At 39.6% G+C, this 22,692-nt stretch overlaps 1 protein-coding gene across 1 annotated transcript in view; it reads left to right on the top strand.

Moving 5' to 3' along the window:
* LOC108669028 (S phase cyclin A-associated protein in the endoplasmic reticulum) overlaps positions 1-22,692 on the top strand; it is a 46,597-nt gene that overhangs the window by 20,629 nt on the left and 3,276 nt on the right. Inside the window, exons 5-16 of the mRNA XM_047880739.1 lie at positions 7,579-7,806; positions 9,903-10,115; positions 11,524-11,736; positions 13,008-13,124; positions 14,310-14,453; positions 15,475-15,638; positions 16,671-16,869; positions 17,652-18,557; positions 19,628-19,846; positions 20,776-20,939; positions 21,497-21,971; positions 22,444-22,593. Of these exons, the coding sequence (XP_047736695.1) occupies positions 7,579-7,806; positions 9,903-10,115; positions 11,524-11,736; positions 13,008-13,124; positions 14,310-14,453; positions 15,475-15,638; positions 16,671-16,869; positions 17,652-18,557; positions 19,628-19,846; positions 20,776-20,939; positions 21,497-21,971; positions 22,444-22,593 (3,192 nt within the window). The remainder of the gene's footprint in view (positions 1-7,578; positions 7,807-9,902; positions 10,116-11,523; positions 11,737-13,007; positions 13,125-14,309; positions 14,454-15,474; positions 15,639-16,670; positions 16,870-17,651; positions 18,558-19,627; positions 19,847-20,775; positions 20,940-21,496; positions 21,972-22,443; positions 22,594-22,692) is intronic.

The following is a 22,692-nucleotide window of genomic DNA, read 5'->3' as shown; positions in this document are numbered from 1 at the left end:
TGCTGCAAAGAGCCACCATGGCGGTCATTCTTGAAATAAATCGTGATCTTATTGGAACAAGTTTTACAAGCGAATATTAACTTGCATTTAGACACAAACCTTGACATATATTGCGTAGTTGAATGTTATTCCCCTATCTGTGCATTAAGTTGGAAGCCTAGCAGGACTTCATTATTTATTCGCACTTTGTAGCCCCGCATTGTATTCAAATTAATGCATTATTTAAACTTTATTTCCGGCTTGTGCATTCTTTATCTTGATTGTCTCTAACAACATTAGCGTAAGATCTAATGCTGCTCGTATTTAAATTATGAGATGTGTTAATTTCATGCAAGGTTATTTTGCGTATTATTTAATTAGGCATCACATGCACTATTCCTCAGCTGTTCCATCGTATTTGTAACTGGTAGTCACCGAACGATATTCGCAATAAAATATTTTCATTTTTCTCGTAGAAAATAATTTGTAGCAATAGTTTACAATTTTATCACGAAACTGTTTTGCTCAGTTGATTTGTGACATTTCACAAATAGACAAATTCGTTCACAAAAAAAAATCCTGCTTGTGTTGCGCATCTTGCTTGTGTGGCATCAAGTACGCCTCATTACCTTACCGTGCTTCACTGATATGACGAGTAAGGAAAAATAACGTATAAAAAAAATGTTTGATGTACCACTAGTGGTCAAAAATAAACTTGTTGGTCCGTTATTAACCATGTGAGCTGCTAGTTAACAAACTCTTACAAACGCGCTAACAACGTACGTGCGTAAAATTAGCATCAGTTCCTGGCTCTGTGTCCATTGTTCCACGTTTCGAAATATTTTCTACAGTTCTGTTTATTGCATACTAAATCATTTACCTACAACACGGAGGTTTGGAATTTCATTATAGGTATAAAGGCTTACATAGATTTCACGTGTAATTTGACGCTTCTTTTTAGCGCATTTTATCATTTATGGAAAAAAGGCGCTATTGTGCTCGTAATGTCCGTCTGTCCGTCTGTCCGTGACTTCACGTTTTCGTCGACGAAAAAATGCGCTCTCTGTCACTCACTGCAGTGAGTATTGATCTAATTTTTTCAGCGCTTAGCTCACGCATGAAGTGTTATAGGTTCTCACGAGTTTGAGGGCTCGGCTCCTGAGTATATCTTATCGTAAAGAGAAACTGTTTCATAAGTGGCAACGAAGTCGAGTGATCGAAGTCACTATTTCGGAGTGGTCAGGATTTCACCTGCATCCAAGGAAGTTTAATTTTTTAGGAAGTTTAATTTTGTCAATGTTTTTACAGTTGATTATTGACGATTAAATGACGGTTTTACTGCGGATTCTATTAAATTAGTCCACGTGAAAAAATACGAGGATTAAGAAAATTCATCTATATAAATAAGCGTGTGCTATTTGACCAAGTATAGTTGATAATTATTTTAATGTTTATGCAATAATAATTCTAGTTATATTTAATTTATTTCCAAAACTTTGGAAATTCCGATAAGATTGTTGGATTGCCTGCATACATGATATCACTCACTATATCACCAATCATGCATTTATTGTAATGAGCACTCCCAAAAAAATGAGATTAGAAAACCCGCGACCGCGCCTAGACAAAAATTGAACTTGGTCCGAGAATGTCAACAAGGGCAACCTTCCTTGCGATTGAACTTCTAATTTTCTCATTGTCTTCAATTTAACGGCGTTAAATTAAATTTGAACACACTTTAAAGGCTCACGAATTTCATGTCTGGCTAAATTGCGAACTGAAATATACCCTGAATCCATGTTATAAGACGTGATCGCATAGGCCTGTTTTTAGGCTCGTTTGCATTAATATTTATTTATTTTCAGGATTTCAGAACTTGATATGACCGCAGTGCTGAAAATTAAGTTTCTGCTGATAATTGTTCAATGGATTATTTGCTTATCAAATGGTACTTATTTTTCAGATTTATACTCGTCTTTAAATTTTGTTGAAACTTAATGTTTTTATCCCAAACTTTGTTCAATGTTTTCAAATTTATTTCGCGTGAGAATTATTCTTTACAGAACATTTCTCTTAAAAGGTGTAGAAGGCCTGGGGGCAAAAATGACATTTTATTCAAGTTTCTTGTCAGCTTTCAGAATTGTTTCAAGTAATGATTCTTCTTTAATTAGAGGCGGTGCTTCTATCAGCTAAGAGCTTTATAGGTACTTATTCATGGGAAAGGCAAACATAAATATATAATGAAGTAAATATATTAGCGAATATATGCTAAAATATTTATACTGTAACCTATAATATCTATAAGCAATGTATTCATAAAGGTTTACAAAAATATTAAAATACGAATAATAACGGCAATACAAGGGTGCGCTCGGGAGTTGATTTGGGCATATACTTTCAAAAAAAGTTAAGAGATCGTAAGTTCATCAGCCAATCATTGACGACCTTTCAAGCAAAATCCACCAATCATAGACAAGAAAATAGAGCGTAAGTACTTGCGTTCACTTAGCGAGTTCTGAAAGTAAGGCCACAGGACGTTTTCTTGTCGCGCTTGTGGCCTTCATTTGTATAGGTGTAAGTTGAGCGGGAGCTTCTCGAGGCTTTTCCGGTGTTTTTGCCCCCTCATTTCCCTCTGCCTCGGGCCGTAGCAGGGGCACAGACTTATTTCCTCTTCTTCGTAAATATTTCACGAGAATTATTCATGTTATGTACGAAAAGGTTAACATGTTGTGAATTTCATTGAGACGTGTACGTCAAAAGAGAGTTGTTTGTATGTGAGTTTTTCAGCCAACCCGAAACGCTTACAATAGAACTGATTCTTGATCTTAATAATAATCCCACAAGTTTTTGTGTAATTATGTCCTTTTCTTAATAATTTATGAATATACTCTATCGTGTCTAGCCGTATATGACGTGCACTGGTTTCCTGAAGGGCTTGACACATCCCATCTTCTGATTCACCAGAGACGTCAATTGTCATCTCCGTCTCACGAACGCGTAGGTTGTAGGTTGACAGGCGAGTTCAAGTCATGTCAGACTGCACAATTTCACAGCGTTATAATCATACCGAATATATAGGTACAGTTATACAATGCAGGGTTAAGTTATACCTACCTATCCGACAAGGATTAAAACTATAAATTTCGAACTATCCAGATAAATGCTTTTGTAAAGATTTCCCTTAGGCATTAAGAAAGCACGTATCCTGAATGTTTTTTTTCATTGATGTTATTCACATCAAGAAGTACTTAATAGAAAGAAGAAAAATTGTTTGTAAAATATAGTACCGGAAGCAATTTGTGATAAAGCAGGCACGTTCTCACTTGGATTGTTGTTGTCCAGCTATGGCTGGACAACTTAAGTCCACCTGGCGTACGACTTTGAAAGAACGTTATTAAGCGTTAAAACTTTCAATTTACGTCGATTAAACTTTAATTTAACGTTATTTGCCTGTAAGGTAACCTGCCTTCGTCTCGTCTAGGTCAGGTCATGTTGTTTGTTCTGCTGGTGTGTCTAAACAAGCGATTCATTCATTAGACTTCAGTTAGACGCGATATATACAACTGTCCGCATTCTGTACCGCTAGCCATGCTTTTGTATTGATTGCATTGAAATTCAATTTATATTCGGTTATTCAATGCAAATGTGACGTGAAAACAATTAATTTTATGCCATCGAACATTCTGTAGGTATGTAAACTACACGTATGACATGACATTGACATATACAAGGTATTAAGTAAGTTTTCAATGTTAATTCATGACGATGTTATTTCATTGTATATATAATTCTTTCATGCGATGGTTCAATGGGTTCGAATCTCGATGGTTATGCATTTACTGAACCGAGCCAAGTACGTATATCTTCCCAACGTAAACCGCGTCCAGGAGAACGGATGCCTCTTTTCCTTTTGGTTATAATGCCCCGTCTAGAGAATCGGAGAGAATAGAAGTGTCGGCATTGAAGAAATAGGCCCATGGCCTGTTGCCGATTTTTGAACTTTTTGTGACTTGATTCACAAGAGATCAGGCCTCTGGAACCCGATCTTTCCATAGCTGACGATTGATTGAGATAGCTGCTGGACTTATTGCCTTGTCCGAAATTTGCTGGGCATTTTAAGACTGAACATATGCTCCTGCATAGCTTCGATGCTCCTGATAATATTAATGCCTTTGGTTACAATGCCTTGCCTATGAAAAGCTGTTCAATTTGGTGGCGTCACTTGTATGGTATCACGAATACCACCTAAGATATATGGGTGTAAGTGACTCATGTTTGCTTGCCAGTATTTTCTCTAATCTATATTTTGTGGATTAATTAACAATATTTGGTTTAAAATTTAATGACATGAATGATACGACGGCATTTATGAGCCTCTCGCAATGTTAATTGGTTTCTTATTATTTAATTGTTGTTGCAATTCATTTGTGAGATGTAATATATTATTTTTTGTACATAATACAATGGCAGAAGAAATTGCACAGATGTGCATGCTCAACCTTGACCGGTAACTTTATATATTCAACCTCCACGAATATCTTGTTTCCTAAGTTCTTTAAGCTTATGCCCCTAACTTCATTTAGTTGGATAATCAACTGTGCCTCTATTTTTCTGTTGGTTGTGCATGCCTAAGTGTTTCCAACCAAAAAAAAAAATGAAAACGATGCTTCAGAATCCTGCACCCAGTACATTGTAACAGGAAAAATATTGGTACCCACGTATATTTATGCCTAGTTATAATCATATCCATAGAATTTTATTTAGAAAACCTTCAATCTTTTACATTATTTATTTTTATTTTCTTTAAATCATGATCATTTTCACTCTATATTATAATCGGTCCCATGCGCCTGCCACCTAGCACCGAACACGTTAGCCCAATTGTGCCACTCGCCCGGAGTCTTAACCTAATTGAATTCGATACGGGCTAGCCAAGGGCAACCATAACTGTCAACACGCATGTCCTGTCACGAATGTCCTGACTAGCCATGCGATCCTTAGGTAGCTGAGCTACATACAAAATATCATGCGCGTACACACAGAATTTTTCCTCCACCTTAACCAGTTCCCTGCACCTGAACCAGTTCCCTGCACCTGAACCAGTTCCCTGCACCTGAACCAGTTCCCTGCACCTGAACCAGTTCCCTGCACCTAAACCAGTTCCCTGCCAACTTCTAAGTCACATGATGTTAGTTGGCTCATACTAGCAAGCTGCAGCACTAGCACCAGCACCAGCTGGCTAGTAAAATCCAAATTTTGTATGGTATTCAATCATCGACTTGGAAAGATCCATATCGCTCCTGCTTAGTGGGGAAATCCCATTAACGAAAGAAGTGCACTGAAAATTTTTCGGTTACTTTCTGTCGTGACATGAATTTTGTACACAATGATCATGCAACACAAACTTCCGCATTCTCCAATCTGGAATTTAGTATATCATTTTTTGTTGTGTAACGCTTTCATGTGGCAAGGATAACTTTGACAATGGTTCGCTATTTTTTCTCGTCCTCGGTCAATTGGTTGTGGATGTTTTCTTGTGCAACAATGGCACCATGCAAGCACTGCATATAGAACTTGTGCACTGCAAGCCTCATCTTTAAGCGATGTCACTCCTCGAGACTGACCGTTACACACAGTGCCATCTGTTGAGTTAATCAATATACCGTGCCATCTGTTTGCTTAATGTGGTGTGTAGTTAGTGTTCTAGTTGGTCCTAGCTCGTGTGCAGTGTTGCCTTGGACTCATTTTCTGGTTAATATATGCATAGGACGATACGCATGGCGGCCTTAGACCACAAGGGAACCATCTCACGCATATATAACGAGCGCATTGTTTCTTAACGTTTTCCCCGCATTCTTGCATATTATAATCATCCGTTTCCATTATTCAATTTTTGAAACAATTGGTACTTCACTTAAATTTCTAAGTTTATTAAATAATGTACGGTAATTTGTAATAATTTCACATACTTCACGAGTTAGGGGAGAAATACGGTAACTTGGCACTCGGCAGGAGTACCAAGTTGATAGGTAGGGTAAAACCATTCGAACTATCATTGTTTTGATATTTGCGCTGATGATTATTATACAATTTCACCATTGTCTCTAAACTTGTTGACAATAATTCAAAACTTTTTAACAACAATTCATACTCAAGGAAATTTCAAAACTAGGCTCCCTGAATGTCATCACTAATGGATTATAGCTCCCGTGAGCGCACAGCTGAGCAGACGTCGTCTGGTTCGCTTGATCCCTGAGAGCGGGTGTTACTGAAGCGCTCTTGTACACACACACAGAAATTAATGGGTCAAATGTCCTTATAGTGACTCGTTCTTACACCTACAGTGCGAGCCTTGAACAGACGTAGCACTAATACGCCCTTTTTCCGGTCCAAACTGTGGGTTAGGATGTTCCACACACGGGCAAAAAGTACTTCGCTATTTGGGAAATGTCTAACAAATTTCTTTGAGTGTATGGCAGCACTTGACGCTCTGATGGGCTATTTCCTGATCTATTTCACGAACACTTCAGCTGCATCATACGAATCGTGTATCAGGTCGCCTAGTGGATAGCCGCGTCATATCCTTATTTTCGACGTCGACTTGCTAGTGCTACGAATTATGGTTGATGGCGCTTTGCTATATATGTATTTTAAACAATAATTTAACAAGTTTCTTTTCAGCCTGACTGCAATTGAGTTAGTTTCGGTGCATCTTTAAAGCGTCAACACTCAGTTTTTGTGGTCTTTTAATTTTTAATTCTTTAATTTAAGCCACGTTTATTTATTGGTACTTATTTTAAGAGAGGCCTGCAACTATTTTTCTAACCGTCTATAATCTAGTTCACCTTTAGAATCTAGTCTAGTTTCATGCCCTAGAAACACCTTATCATGAATCGTACTCGTGTGTCGCTAAGAAGGTGTAAAACTGTTAAGCAATATATCGTTCACCTGGCCACAATAGAGCGATTGTATATCACGACAGGTTGACGAGTTTATCGACGAACAAGATAACGATCGTAACGTCTTGCGACACGTCAAGTGGCCTGTAACACTTGATTGTGGTGACATTTGCATGTGGCCATTAGACCTAACTGCTCCCAATTCAGTTAATAAAAATCCATAGTGATATCGCTGATATGTGAATTTAACTTTGGTGTGAGAGTTTACCATTGCAATATATGCGACGTGTAAGCGGGGTTAAAATAATGGGCAATTGACATTAGGGGTAATTATACTTTAAATGAACGAAGCTTATGTTTTTATCTTCCTCATACACTTACTTTATTTATTTTGAATCATTCGATCAACGGATTCCTATAATTGTTCCGTAACCTAACCCACTATTATCCTCCTTTTCTCTGAAACTTTATGAGTTCAGGGCGCCTGATCAATTTTGAACGTTTACCACAGGTCTCCGGCGATAACTCATCGGAGTCGGGATCGGAGCCTTGTTCCCTCACAACGAGCGGACAATTAAACTATAACGGAACTGAGCAAAGTCCTAACTGTTTCAAAACCTAACCCACTATGATGATCATTTTCTCTAACGTTTTAAGTATGCGTTTAGGGTGCTTTATCAATTTTGAACGTTTACCACAGGTCTCCGGCGATAACTCATCAGAGTCGGGATCGGAGCCATGTTCCCTCACAACGAGCGGACAATTAAACTATAACGGAACTGAGCAAGGCCAAGGCGTGGCAGATCAGTCGCGTAGAGAAGGCAACCGGCATCGCGACGAGTCCACCGACACAGAAGATGATGACGAACTCGAGATGGACAGCAAGGCCATACTCGAGATCTTCGCGTCTCTTGACTGGTCTGAGGAGGTGTGTGGCATACGGTTATGGTTTTGATATTTATAGAATTAGATGTCTTAAATCAAATTTGACTGGTCTGAGGAGGTGCGTTGCATACGGTTATGGTTTTAATATTTATAGAATTAGATGTCTTAAATCAAATTTGACTGGTCTGAGGAGGTGTGTGGCATAAGGTTATAGTTTTGATATTTATTGAATTAGATGTCTTAAATCAAATTTGACTGGTCCGACGAGTTGCGTGGCATACGGTTATGGTTTTAATATTTATAGAATTAGATGTCTTAAATCAAATTTGACTGGTCCGACGAGGTGCGTGGCATACGGTTATGGTTTTAACATTTATAGAATTAGATGTCTTATATCAAATTTGACTGGTCTGAGGAGGTGTGTGGCGTACGGTTATAGTTTTAATATTTATGTCATTAGTTTGCTTTGACCGCACTTGACTGGTCTGAGGAGGTGCGTTGCATACGGTTATGGTTTTAATATTTATTGAATTAGATGTCTTAAATCAAATTTGACTGGTCTGAGGAGGTGTGTGGCGTACGGTTATAGTTTTAATATTTATGTCATTAGTTTGCTTAGACCGCACTTGACTGGTCTGAGGAGGTGCGTTGCATACGGTTATATTTTCAATATTTATAGAATTATTTTTCTTTGATCGAACTTGACTGGTGTGAGGTGCGTGGCATACGGTTATAGTTTCAATATTTATATCATTAGATCCTAGATTACCCGCAAATTTAAAAGCGAAGAAAATGCTAAGTAAATTCACAGAAGTCAGTTTATCCATTTCTTTCTAATTTCATTTATATTCTCGAGTTTTTAAACTAATGATGGAACTTGTCTCGAAACATTTCCAGTTAAATTGTGATGAATTTATTTGGCATTTTATTCACTGATAAATTATTGGATTCTTTCTTTAGTTCTATAGACGTGATATTTTCCCTAGTTTCTTCCTTTGTCTATTGAAGGTGACTCTTTTCATCAGAACAATAGATATGAATACCATTGACGATGATCAATTTATTTTTAAATTAATATAATGAGTCAATATAATTGATATTTGTTAACTAAAGGTCTCTTTCGTTATCAGGGCTACCGTATATATATACGAGAGGAAAGTTAAAGTCACCGTATCCTAAGAGTTAAGTTATTCACTTCCACAATTCATTAATTCCTAATTTAGAACTTCATATCAACGCAACGATGTATGACCTGAGCGTGTAGCCGTGCAGCTGGGCCCTTAAATGCGATATCGCAGTGATAGACGTTATAATTTTTTGAGCTTCATAATAAACCTTAAAACCATACTCAGGTCTATTATACTCGAAGTATTGAATTTACAAAGTTTTTTAGGTTATAATCTTCAAAACGTTTTCAACGAAGACGTGATGAGTTTTTTTACATTGCTTCACTTTTCAATTCATGGTTATTTTAAACTATCAATACCCATGAATCTCGTTTAGTTACAACCATTTGTGAACAGAAATCGTGCTGCTGCGCGTCTCAATGCAGTTCCTCATCAAAGATCGGTATAATATTTTGTCTTAAGTTACTTTGATGAATTCAATAAGGTGGTGTTATATCGGCAGCTTTGTATACGCATAATGTTAATTCATACTCCTGTATTCCTGCGTGCTTCGCCTACCGGAGATCGGTATAATTTCTTGGATTACTTAATAAATTCAGAAATGTGTTGTCATGGCAACGATCTATGCGCAGAACTTTTTAATTAAAGTTGTACTGATGCGTGCACGGCCCACCGGAAATCAGTATTATTTATATTGAAGTAACGAAGTTGAAAATGTTAAGGATTCGTTATGAAGGCAACGATGTCTGTGCAGAACGTAGAGTCGTGTCGCGGTGTGCTGGAGACCTCAGGAGATCTTTATAGTTTATTGGCTTACTCGATAAATTTAATAAATTTTATTAAATAAATTGACTAAATCAATTTAAGAAGACATTTATGAAGACAACGATGTGTGTGCAGAACGTAGATTCGTGTCTAGGTGTGCTGGAGACCTCTCAGGAGATCGTTATAGGTTATTGGCTAACTCAATAAATTTAAGAAGACATTTATGTCGACAAAGTTGTCCATGCAGAATGTAGAGTCATGTCGCGGTGTGCTGGAGAGCTCAGGGGTGCGAGAGCCTGGTCGCGTACTGCAGATCCACGAGAAGCTGTCGTCGCCCTCACGTAAACTGCCGCTGGCTGAGAAGCTGCGGCGACACAACGAGAGACTTGCTAAGGCTGAGATGCTGCGCCAGACCTTCATTGATTCCAAGACTGAGAAACTCAAGGAACTCTTCAAACGGGTGCGTTATGTAAATAAATTACTGGTATGTAAATAAATTACTGACTGTCATTGACTCCAAGACAGAGAAAGTCAAGGAACTCTTCAAACGGGTGCGTAATGTAAATAAATTACTGGTATGTAAATAAATTACTGGTATGTAAATAAATTACTGACTTATATTGTCTCCAAGACTGAGAAACTCAAGGAACTCTTCAAACGGGTGCGTTATGTAAATAAATTACTGACTTTCTTTGATTCCAAGACAGAGAAGCTCAAGGAACTCTTCAAACGGGTGCGTTATGTAAATAAATTACTGGTATGTAAATAAATTACTGGTAAGTAAATAAATTACTGACTTATATTGACTCCAAGACAGAGAAGCTCAAGGAACTCTTCAAACGGGTGCGTAATGTAAATAAATTACTGGTATGTAAATAAATTACTGACTTTCATTGACTCCAAGACAGAGAAGCTCAAGGAACTCTACAAACGGGTGCGTTATATTTAATAATTAATCAACTATTACTAGTATCTGATAATCAAGTCATCTTATAGATTCGATTGGGGATCGTTAATTAGAGCTTAATAAAGTCGATTGCGAAAGTTCAATCTGATTGAACTTATATATAGGTATCGTGTTTAACACTTAACCATGCATTTTTTTGGTTCTTATATAGTTAGTTGGAACACCAATAAGACAATTTATATTTTTTCTTCTGGGATTCTGAATGGAAGCATAATCATTAGAGCTCGTTGGTCGTGTTTGATGATTGATTATACCATATTTTAGATAGGAGGAATACCAAGTCAATGGCAATTTCTTATCGCGTGTATCTGAAGCGAAATGTATTCAATAAGTCACGTGAACTAATCACATTAATGCCATCATTTGTTATCAGATAGAGGTCAATAACTCACGTCAATTAATCACGTTAATGCCATCTATTTGTTATTTGTTCGAGCTAGACCGCAAAATGCTGTGAATGTTCTGCGATGTTAAGAATCGGCGTAAGGTCCACAGCCTACTAAACGCTGAAACCGCTATTATTATTATTATTATCATTATTATTACTACTATTATTATTATTATTATTATTATTATTTATTATCAGATTGAGGAGGTTAGCTGGACAAATCACGTTAACTAATCACGTTAATGCCATCTATTTGTTATCAGATTGAGGAAGTTAACATGAACAATTCAATAACTCACGTCTACTAATCACGTTGACCTAATCCATTTGTTATCAGATAGAGGTCAATAAGTCAAGTCAACTAATCACGTTAATGCCATTTATTTATCATCAGATAGAGGAGGTTATCATGGACAAGGAGCGATTATTATTATTATTATTATTATTATAATTATTATTATTATTATGATTATTATGATTATTATTATTACTATTATTATTATTTATCATCAGATAGAGGAGGTAAGCATGGACAAGGAGCGGCTGCTGGAGGAGAAGAGGCACCTGCTGGAGCGCAAGATGGACCGCGCTGAGGAGAAGCGGCGTCAGCACCTACAGGACATCGTCGCCAAGGCTCACGACGAGGACAACAAGGGACGAGAGATCGCCTTCATTAATGGTCTTGAAGCGCAGAATAAACTACACGACCTCCTGCAACAACATCAGGTGAGCAGGAATTGTGTCCGTATTTTTGTGTTCTTTATTGTTTTCTTGAAGTGAAGCGCACGATCTCCTGTAACAACATCAAGTAAGGAGGTATTTTCCGTGTATTTGGGACAACAAAGGACGAGAGATTGCTTTCATTAATGGCCTTGAAGCGCAGAATAAACTCCACGATCTTCTGCAACAACATCAGGTAAGGAGGAATTTCCCGTTTATTTGTGTTCTTTATTGTTTTCTTGAAGTGAAGCGCACTATCTCCTGCAAAAACATTAGGTGAGGAGGAGTTGTGTTTGTGTATTTGTGTATTTTTGTGTTCTTTATAGTCTTCATGAAGTGAAGCGCACGATCTCCTGCAACAACATCAAGTGAGGAGGGATTGTGTCCGTGTTTTTGTATCCGGTATTTCTGTCGTAAAGTGAAGGCAGGAAGCTCACAATGAACTGCACGACCTCCTGCAACAAACTACGTTAAGTGCAGGGAATTGTGTTGGTGTATTAGGTCTTGAAACTCAGAATGAAATGCTCCATAGAATAGAAGTGTCGGCACTGAAGAAATAGGCCCATGGCCTGTTGCCGATTCTTGAACTTTTCGTGACTTGATTCACAAGGGATCCGGCCTTTGGAACCCGATCTTTCCATAACTGACGATTGATTGAGATAGCTGCTGGACTTATTGCCAGGGCCTATACTCTCAAAAAAAAAGTTATTGCGCAGGCCTAACCTGCGCATAGATGCTCCACTCCATAAAGAGAGATTGTACGTTCATCAGCCAATCATTGACGGCCTTTCTAGCAAAATCCACCAATCATAGACGAGAAAACAGAAAACAGAGCGTAAGTACTTACGTTCACTTAGCGAGTTTTGAAAGTACGGCCCCTGGTCCGTAAGGTGCTAGGCATTTTAAGATTGAACATGCTTCATCAATTATCATTCATGCTTAATCTTTGAAAACATAAGGTAGCGGCCGGTTTCTTGTCAGTGATTGGCTGACGAAATTAAAAACCTAAAAATATTTTTGATTGTACAGCCCCTGCTGATGGTTTTATGAACGGTTTATGCGTTACTCCATGTTGTTCTTGCTTGCAGAGCTACTCGTAACGGATTGTTTCTTGATTTTTATGGATAGATTGAGCGTTAATTGTAAATATTTTGTTTATGAACGGTTTAAGCTTTACTTAATGTTATTTATTGCTTGCAGGGCTCCTTGTAGAAAATTGTATCTGTTTTTTTTATGAATAATTTGAGCGTTAACTCTAAATATTTTGTTACGTGCAGAGTCACTCGTCACGTCTGGCGGACATCGCGGAGGAGCGCAGCCGCCGTCAGGAGGAGAAGGCGGCCAAAGAGATGGCCGCTCAGGAGAGGCGTAGAGCCTTGGAGGCCGAGAGACAAGTACGGTGTCTTATTTCCGATGTATCGTTTTCTCGTACAAAAATAATCTATCGTGCAAAAATAATTTATTGTACGGAAATCATTTATCATACAAAAATCGTTTATTGTACAAAAATCATTTATCGTACGGAAATCATTTTCTTACGAAAATCATTTATCGTACAAAAATCATTTATCGTATGAAAATCATTTATCGTACTCTAAATACTCAATTTTTTGCAAGAAAATTATAATTTTGCTTACAAAAATCCCTTTATCGCACGAAATTCATGTGATTTTCTTTACTTAAGTTGTACCTTCAGATGCAAAAATCTTCATTTATGAAAATCATTAACAAGACCTCGTTGCCTGGCATCTATGGTACTAGTTCTAGCTGATACTTTCTAATTTTTTTCTCAAATTAGTTTTGTATTCAAATCACGATGTTTTAAGACGTGAGGTTTTTCTAGTGCTTTCATAAGGGTTACAGAAAAATTCCAATGACCAATTAATTAAATTTAAAAAATTTAAATAATTTTTGAGTATCGTCGTGAAATTCGAAGTATTGCAGTTGGGTTTAGCTGTTCAAGGACAATGCTGAATTTTGTTGAACTCCAGGTGCTAGACAACTTTGATCTAACCCTATCCTCCCTTTCCTTTAAGCAATACTTTTCTATTCTCCGACTAACCTTGAAATTTCAGGTCCAGGCAATATCCCGATGTGTACGGTTCCAGGCTTCAAATACACACGCAAACAAATATTTATAAGATAATGTCACATTATATGTCATACAAGATAATATCATGTAAGATAATGTCATATAGGATAATATCATACAAGATATTCTCACATTAGATGTCATGCAGGTTAATTTCATGTAAAATAATGTCGTGTAAGATAATATCATACAAGATAATGTTAATTAGATGTCATACAAGTTAATTTCATGTAAAATATTGTCGTGTAAGATAATATCATACAAGATAATGTCATATAGGATAATATCATACAAGATAATGTCATAGGTATAGGATAATATCGTATAAGATAATATCCTACAAGATAATTTCGTACAAGATAATATCATATAGTATAATATCGTACAAGTCATATAGTGTAATATCATGCAAGATAATGTCATATAGGATAATTTCATACAAGACAATATCATATAGCATAATATCATATAAGATACGACATCTCAGGCGCGTCTGCTGGAGCTGTGCGAGAAGCGCCGTGAGCGCTGTGAGCGCATCGACAGGCAGCAGGCGGAGCGACGGGAGGAACTGCTGGAGCAGGCGAGGGAGAAGGCCAGGGACAGACAGGAGCGTCTCACTGCCTTGTTGCTGGTAACTAACTTGCTGCTGGTAATTAGGAAGTTGCTGCCTTGCTGCTGGTAACTAGCAACTTGTTGCCTTGCTGCTGGTAACTAGCAACTTGTTGCCTTGCTGCCTTGCTGCTGGTAACTAGCAACTTGTTGCCTTGCTGCCTTGCTGCTGGTAACTAGCAACTTGCTGCCTTGCTGCTGGTAACTAGCAACTTGCTGCCTTGCTGCTGGCTATGGAATAAGGGCGGTGATTTTTAAAGGAAGACTGATGCTAGTCTGGTTTTAGTACTCTGATTCTGAAAGAACTACTGCTGATAGTTAAGTATTGAGTGGTGATTTTAGAAAAATCAGACAGTAATGAATGATAATGAAACTATCGACATGACGCGTTTGATGTTCCAGTATGAGAGATGTTATAATAAAGAGAGACAATGCTATACAACAGTCGTCCCGTAATCCGAAAAGTTATGCCTTTGGAGATTTAAATATATGTACAAATTAATTACCTATCAAGCAGATCGTCTACCATCTAATTGTTCAATTAAAGTGCATACTTGTGACCAGTAATATTATTACCGGTCACATTCAACCAGCAGTTATTGCCAGAAACAAACTCCATCCCATATTAATTTTTACTTGTGAAGAAAAATTCCAGTAATCCATTTTTGGCTCCGCTCCAACGTCCCGTAATTGCTACATTCAATAAACGATGGCTGCCCGGAATAAACTCCAGTCCATTCTCAGTATATATATATAGTCATGTAAAACTCTACGCCATTTGTAATCGTCAAGCAAATTTCCATGCCATTTTTCATCGCCAAGCAAAACTCCATGCCATTATACTTGCCACGCAGAACTCCATGCCATTATACTTGCCACGCAGAACTCCATGCCATTTGTAATCACCAAGCAAATTTCCATGCCATATTTGGCCGCTAAGCAAATCTCCAAAGTTTAATTTCTTTTTCTTATTTAATTTTAAATCTTATCCAAATTCAATTTCTTCCACAAAATCACCAAAATATTATTTTTGTGCGCGCCAGGCGCAGCAGGCGAAGGAAGACGAGCTGGTGAAGCGCATCCTGCTGAAGCAGCAGGAGTCTGCCCGCCGTCACGAGGAGAACATCGAACAAATCAAGCGTCGCGCCCTCGAGTCCTCCATCCTCAGATGCTCCACGGGCTGTGATGACGCTCCTAAAATATGCCGGTGCATTATATTACTTATTTAGTTATTTCAGATATATTATATAGTCGTATTAAATAGTTATATTATACCGTATCAGATATATTGTATGGTCGTCGCGCCCTTGAATCTTCAATCCTTAGATGCTCCACGGGCTGTGATGACGCTCCTAAAATATGCCGGTGCACTATACTACTTATTTACTTATATAAATAATATATTTATATAGTTAATTATAGTAATATATAGTTACTAATATTACTTATTACTATTATATCAGATATATTGTATCGTCGTATTGTTAATTGCTGGATGGGAGGAGAATGATGAGCTAATAGAGCCTGGTTATGACTTCATTATTATTTATCCCTTATTGCTAGACGATAGACACCAATGTTCATCAATAGCTTATGCCTATTGTTATATAAAATTGTAGGTTAAATTTCTTTATTTCAAGTGGAGATTTGTGGATTATGCGTTTGCCGTGTCAAAGCACTGTTACGCAAATATTCTTAGTCTGTAATGAAATTGAATGTTCATGTTCTGTAAGCTGTAAACAAAGCGTGAAAACTGTTTGCCGTATGAAGTCACTTCTTTACCATTTCTTTTTGAAAACTGGAATTTTCCCGTCCTTACTTGCAATCGCGACCATGTCAAGTTATGTAATTATTTGATGGCACTTAATTATCCCTTTTTTGTCCAAAAACGAAATTTTAATATCCGGTTTTTATGTTACGCTATGACTGCTGAGCTCTGAATTATACCTCCTGAGCCACTTAAGAGGCGCCCCACTCCAACTACTGTCTTTTTTATAATTGATTTTGTGTTAAAAATACAATATAAACCATTTATTTTGACAGTTACGAGCGGCAGAAGTTGTGCACGCTGTGCCAGTGTCTGCTGAGCTCTGAAGTGTACCTACTGAGCCACCTTAGAGGCGCTTCTCTCCAATGACTGTCTTTTGATCATTAATTTTATGTTAAAAATGCAGTTTAAATCTGTTATTGATAATTGATTTTGCGTTAAAAATACTATAAAAACCTTTTATTTTGACAGGTATGAGCGGCAGAAGTTGTGCACGCTGTGCCAGTGTCTGCTGAGCTCTGAAGTGTACCTACTGAGCCACCTCAGAGGCGCCCGCCACCAGGAGGCGCTACGGGAGCTGCACGATGGCCAGCACGTCTCCACGGAGGACACCGCCACCTGCAACCTCAAGCATATCATAGACGCTCCTGATAACATTGAGGACCCCCAGGTCATTTGTTATATAACACTAGAATCTAAGGGTGATTTGTTAGAATGTTGAGGACCCGCAGGTAACATTGAGGACCCGCAGGTTACATTGAGGACCCCCAGGTGATTTGTTACCTATAACGTTTAGGATCAGCAGGTGATTTGTTAGAATGTTAAGGACCCGCAGGTGATTTGTTAGAATGTTGAGGACCCTTTGAGGACCCGCAGGTGATTTGTTAGAATGTTGAGGACCTGCAGGTGATTTGTTATTATGTTGAGGACCCGCAGGAGATTTGTTAGAATGTTGACGACCCGCAGGTAACATTGTGGATCCGCAGGTGATTTGTTATACATCACTAGGATCCTCAAAAGATTTATTATAACGTTGAGGATCCGCAGGTGATTTAGTTTATGTTGAAGATACAAAGGTGATTTATTATAATGGCAAAATCAAACTCCTCTTAATTGTGTTTTGGTTCCTAGACAATTTTCACGCGGTTACGAGCCCTCTAAGTCAAATTATATTTATTTTATTATCTTTGCAGTAAATTGGAACATTCGCAATATACGATGTCAAATTTAAATCCTGCTGATTAAATTTGCAATTATTCGCCGTTAGCTTTAACCTAATTGAGTACATTAGATTCACTGAACCATCACTATTGCTGTCATGAACATACGTTCAAAGTGTTTGTCTTTATTTATTTTCCGTTTCAGTATGTCAGCTGTAAGTTTTCCGTTATTGTGCTGAAAATTGATTGTGTTTCGTATGAATGTTTACTAAATTTCCCCGTTTGTGTTCAGGTCACGCGAGACAAGGAGCGGCAGAAGACACTCAAGAAACGCTGTCGCAAAATTCGCGCTCGTATGGCCGCTCGTGGCCAAAATTACGACGGCCCCTTGAAGTCTTCAACGCTACCTTCGTCTGCCAACAGCAAACGAATCAGCAAAGCTCTTTTTGCCATCACAAAACTGCAGACAAATCAGGGCTCTGGACCCTGGGCTGCCGCTGAAGTTGCTGCTTTGGACAAAAATTTACTTGAGCTTCTGAGGATTCTTGATAAAAAATGCACTGGAGACAAGGAAGCTTTCTGTGCTCTTGGTGGATTTGGGAAAATCATTGAATTTTTAAGTTCACTGAAATCTGGCGAAGATTCTTCATTGGATAGTAGCGATGAGATAGAAGCGTCCGAAGTACAAGAGAACAACAAAGAAAATTGCCGAGAAAAAGCAAAGCATTCTAAAGGCTCTGATTCAACGAATTCTAATCGCAAAAAGAAAAAGCTCAATTCATCCGACCGAACCAAGTCTTCATCTACAAATACGAAATCCGTCAGTAACAAAAACAAACAGCGGTCTTCTCACAATCTTGAAGATGACGACGACATTGACTCCATACTGTCCATGAGCCTTTCCCAAGAATTGAACTCCATGACGCCGAACATTTTATCTACGAAACCAACTCCCTGTGTGGTACCTGAGAAATCTTTGGGGCTCTGTAGCCGAGTTCTACTGCAGGCTGTAGCAGGGCATCCTGGCAACAGTCGTCACTTGGTTTACTCTAACCAAATCGTGGCTCTGCTGGACTGGCTCATGCATCGTCTGCAGAGTCTGCAACAGCGCGCTCATGAAGCACCCGCCTCGGTAGCGGGCGGGGCCTCGGTGATCATGTCGCTACCTACAGACCCCGCCGTGGTACATACGCTTGAGGTGAACATAACACATTCTGGAGGTGAATAAACCACACTCTGGAGGTGAATATGCCACACTCTTGAGGTGAATATACCACACTCTTGAGGTGAATATGCCACACTCTGGAGGTGAATATACCACACTCTTGAGGTGAATATGTCACACTCTGGAGGTGAATACGCCACACTCTTGAGGTGAATACGCCACACGCTGGAGGTGAATATACCACGCTCTGGAGGTGAATATACCACACTCTGGAGGTGAATATACCACACTCTGGAGGTGAATATACCACACTGTAAAGGTGAGTATGCGATCACTTGCTCGTAGAAAATTTAACCCCCCTTGCTGAATACAAGAAAATTATGCACTGGTATAATTTATCCATTCGGGGTGGAGGCCTCAGCCTCTGCATGTATGTACATATTCTCAGTCATCATCATGTAACAAAGAACTATTTTATATACCAACTCTTGTTCCTCTTTATTTAACCCAAGAAGCAGCATTAACTCAACGTCGCCTGTTGTGTCCCTCTTGATATTATCAAATACTGCAGTCTCTCTTAATCTCGATGCTGTAACTTTAGTCAGGCTGCATAATTTTGTAATCGTACCGAGTAAGGTACAGTTACACCTATGCAGTCCGACCAGCGTTAAACTACCTCTATCTTCTAACGACATTCCTTCTTTTCTCTTTATTATGCACACGTGATCATAACATTGTTTTAGGATCCTTCATTCTGTAGTGACTTATGTTTTTACCTGTCATTTACATGCCAATGGGCAGGGTGGCCCAGTGGTTAAAGTTCAGAGTACCAAGATTGGCGCAGAGAGGCGCGGGTTCGATCCCAGCTCTGTGCGCCAGTTTCTGGTCAGAATCGGCAAGGAGGCCGGGCGGTTAAGCACAGCAGAATTGTAGCAGTGAGTTGCGAGTTCGAGACCGCAAAATGCTGTGAATGTTCTGCGATGTTAAGAATCGGCGACAGGCCTACGGCCTAATAACGCTGAAACCGCTATATTATTATATTATGTTAACAACAATTACTTTTCCTTCTTCCCTGTGATTCTAATGTATAATACCGACTCTAGGTGCTGGCTGAGGTGCTCACGGTGGTGTCTGAGTCTGACCTCAACAATAACAGCCCTGGAGAAGATAGTTCTAAAGGCACCCCTTCAGGGGGCTCATCTTCTGGGGGAACCTCCTCTAGGGGCACCTCGCAGCGCGCCCTTGTCAGGAGCAGCAGCGGCAGCTCCGCCGGTGAAAACCAGGCCAAGGAAACCCAAGACTTCGCGTGGTTCAGGTTACAGGTAATTGTTGGGGCGCGGGTGCTGTTGGGGTGATTATTGTAAACTCTTGTCGTCCGTTTGATTGTAATTTCATTATCTAATATTACCAGTTGATAGAGCTGGTCTTCGAAACGTTTCGAAAAAAATACCGCGAATTTTCTTGCAGTTTTTTCGCCTTTATATTCTTAATGCGTTAGATTTTACGTTACTGCCGCCGCCGTTCCCCGTGACTGACTTCTACCGAACATCACCACACCCAGACCGGCGTTCTTCACTGTGTTTCCACCTTAACCTCTCATGTGCGCAAATCCTGGCTAGGGCTCTCTAGCTCCGCCACCCCTTCTTTTCCATTGTATTTGTTCCTCTCGGAAGCCTCCCTTTTGGTCTAGATTCGACCACCTTATGGCCCCAGTCTGAGTGAAGGCATAATGCCTTGCAGTCTCGAGGCAAAGCTGATACTCTCGAGGCAAAGCTGATACTCTCGAGGCAAAGCTGATACTACCGTGAGATGGCAGTTCGCTTCGCCGTAGGCGCTGAAATCAACAGGGTTCTGTCCACTCCATCTACTCTCGTCGCCTCGGAAGAAGCTAGGCTTACAAGTTCCACCGCTCAGCGTCGCTCGGGAACCACTGCAGCTCCTACATCTTCAGAGTCGGACGAACTCTTGGCAACGCCAGCACTGAGTGTAGGGATCCTCTTCAGCATCTCTTCCTCTGCATCTCCTTTCCCTTCAACCTAGCGTCTCCTCCTTGTGGGACAGCCTCGTAGTGGCAGCGTTTTTTTTACAACTCCCATACCTTCTTTCATATTCCGGTGGCCCTTTCCCGTCATGAGCGTCTACACAAACGAACACAACACGTCACACGTTTTAGCCACCACAGTCACACGTTACTCCCGCCACAGTCACATGTTACTGCCATCACAGTCACGCGGTACTGCCGTTACTACAGGACGTAGTAAGCTACTGCGTGGCGGTGGGTGTAGCAGACCGGGTGAGCTGGTATCTGGGACACGTCCAGGGCCCGGGGGACATCGAGGCAGACCCTGCCGTGTCCCAGCTCATCCTGGCAGCCATGCAGCTCCTGTCTGCCCTGGTCAGCACCCTGCTCAAGGGGTGAGTAGGGGGAGGGGGGAATGCTGGAAGGGTGAGTGGGGGAGTGGGAGGGAATGCTGGAAGGGTGAATGGGGGGGGGAGTGCTGGAAGGGTGCGTGGGGAAGAAAATGCTGGAAAGGTGAGTGCGGGAGGGAGTGCTGGAAGGGTGAGTGGGAGGATGCTGGGGGTGACTAAAAGGGCGGGTTTATGTTGCGGGAGGTGAGATGAGTGCTCAGGGCACCGAGGATGATATTAATGAAATTATTTAGTTATAATGCTGATAACAAGTTTGTCGTTTTGGCAATTAAAATTTAGTGGTAATCCTTTCTTAATTACAATTCCGGCTGTGGAATTTGGTTGTGACGTAATTATTAGTAAAAGAAAAGGGAAGCAAAATATGAGGAACAATAAACCGGATATTCCGTCAATTTTGAAATGCTTTTTCTAAAAAAAATTTTTTATCGTATTCTCCAGTTACGCCTTTCTTATCAAGTTAAGCCTTTCTTCTCCAGTTAAACCATTCCGGAACCATTTAACCATCTAAATGCAACTATTAAAGTTCATCCATTATCCCTCAGCCTGGGCAGTAACTACAAAGGCGACCCTACACACCTGCTCGGCACTCTGAAGGTGACGGACGCGTGTGGGGTAGTAAGCCTTCTCTACGGTCTACTGCTACACGACGGTGGTCGCTCAGCGTATCTTTCTACCTCCTCCAACTCTAACGCCACCACCGGTACTCTCTCACCATCCCCCAACACAATAACTCTAACATCTCCCTCTACTAACGTCACTCCGGTCCCATCCAGTTTAACCACAAGTACGAGTAGTTCATTACCATTTACCCCTGTCACTACGCCCTCACCAGTTCATCAATTTAAACAACCATCGTTCAAGTCCGACTGGTCGGCTGAAATATCAAGCAATAATGTGGTGGAAAGTTCGAGTTGTTCTTTACAGCCCGCCAAACTACAGCCTGATATAGAGAAGATTACCCTAGCTGCTACCACCCTTCTCCGCAACCTGGCTGTTCTTGATCTCGGTGTTTTCCAGGTGAGTGATGAAATATATTAGCGTAATGAGGGAAAATTTAGGTAATATTGGTCCTGGTTTTATCTCGATACGATAATTCTCCTGGCATAAATATAAGTACCGTATTCAGCCCTGCTTCAGACGAAAAAGCTTTACCTTATATAAAAAAATGCTTGTGGTGAGACATTATATGAACATTACAAATGTACGAAAACAAAGACATAATCTAAAATTGAAGTTATTGATTATTTTATATAAAAATCTTAGTGGTGAGATATTATATGAACATTACAAACATGAGATGTACGAAAAAGAAAGACATAATATAAAATTAATGAACAGTTATTGGGTATTTCCTGATGTCCGTGCAGGGAGTTCTAGGCAGCGAAGATATTATATGTATATGAACATTACAAACATGAGATCTAAGAAAAAGAAAGATTTAATCTAAAATTAAAGATGATTTATTGATCATTTCATGATGTCCGTGCAGGGAGTCCTAGGCAGTGAAGGGATAAGCTTGGAGCTGCGTCACGTGGCGAGCTTCTTGTTATGGCACAGCTCCTACTGGCCCTCCGAGGACATCCTTAACAACGTCATCGCTCTCGTAGGCTTCCTTACTGTCAACAATCCCGACAATCAGGTGAAGGATTAGGATTTGTTTATTCTGTGTATTCTTCGGTTTTACAGTAAGAACAATAACTGGGTAATGTTTTCCAAATTGTGCAATCCCGACAATCAG

Source organism: Hyalella azteca, unplaced genomic scaffold (genome assembly GCF_000764305.2).
Source record: "Hyalella azteca isolate HAZT.00-mixed unplaced genomic scaffold, Hazt_2.0.2 contig6127, whole genome shotgun sequence".
Lineage (NCBI taxonomy): Eukaryota > Metazoa > Arthropoda > Malacostraca > Amphipoda > Hyalellidae > Hyalella > Hyalella azteca.
This window is presented reverse-complemented; position numbering and strand designations above follow the sequence as displayed.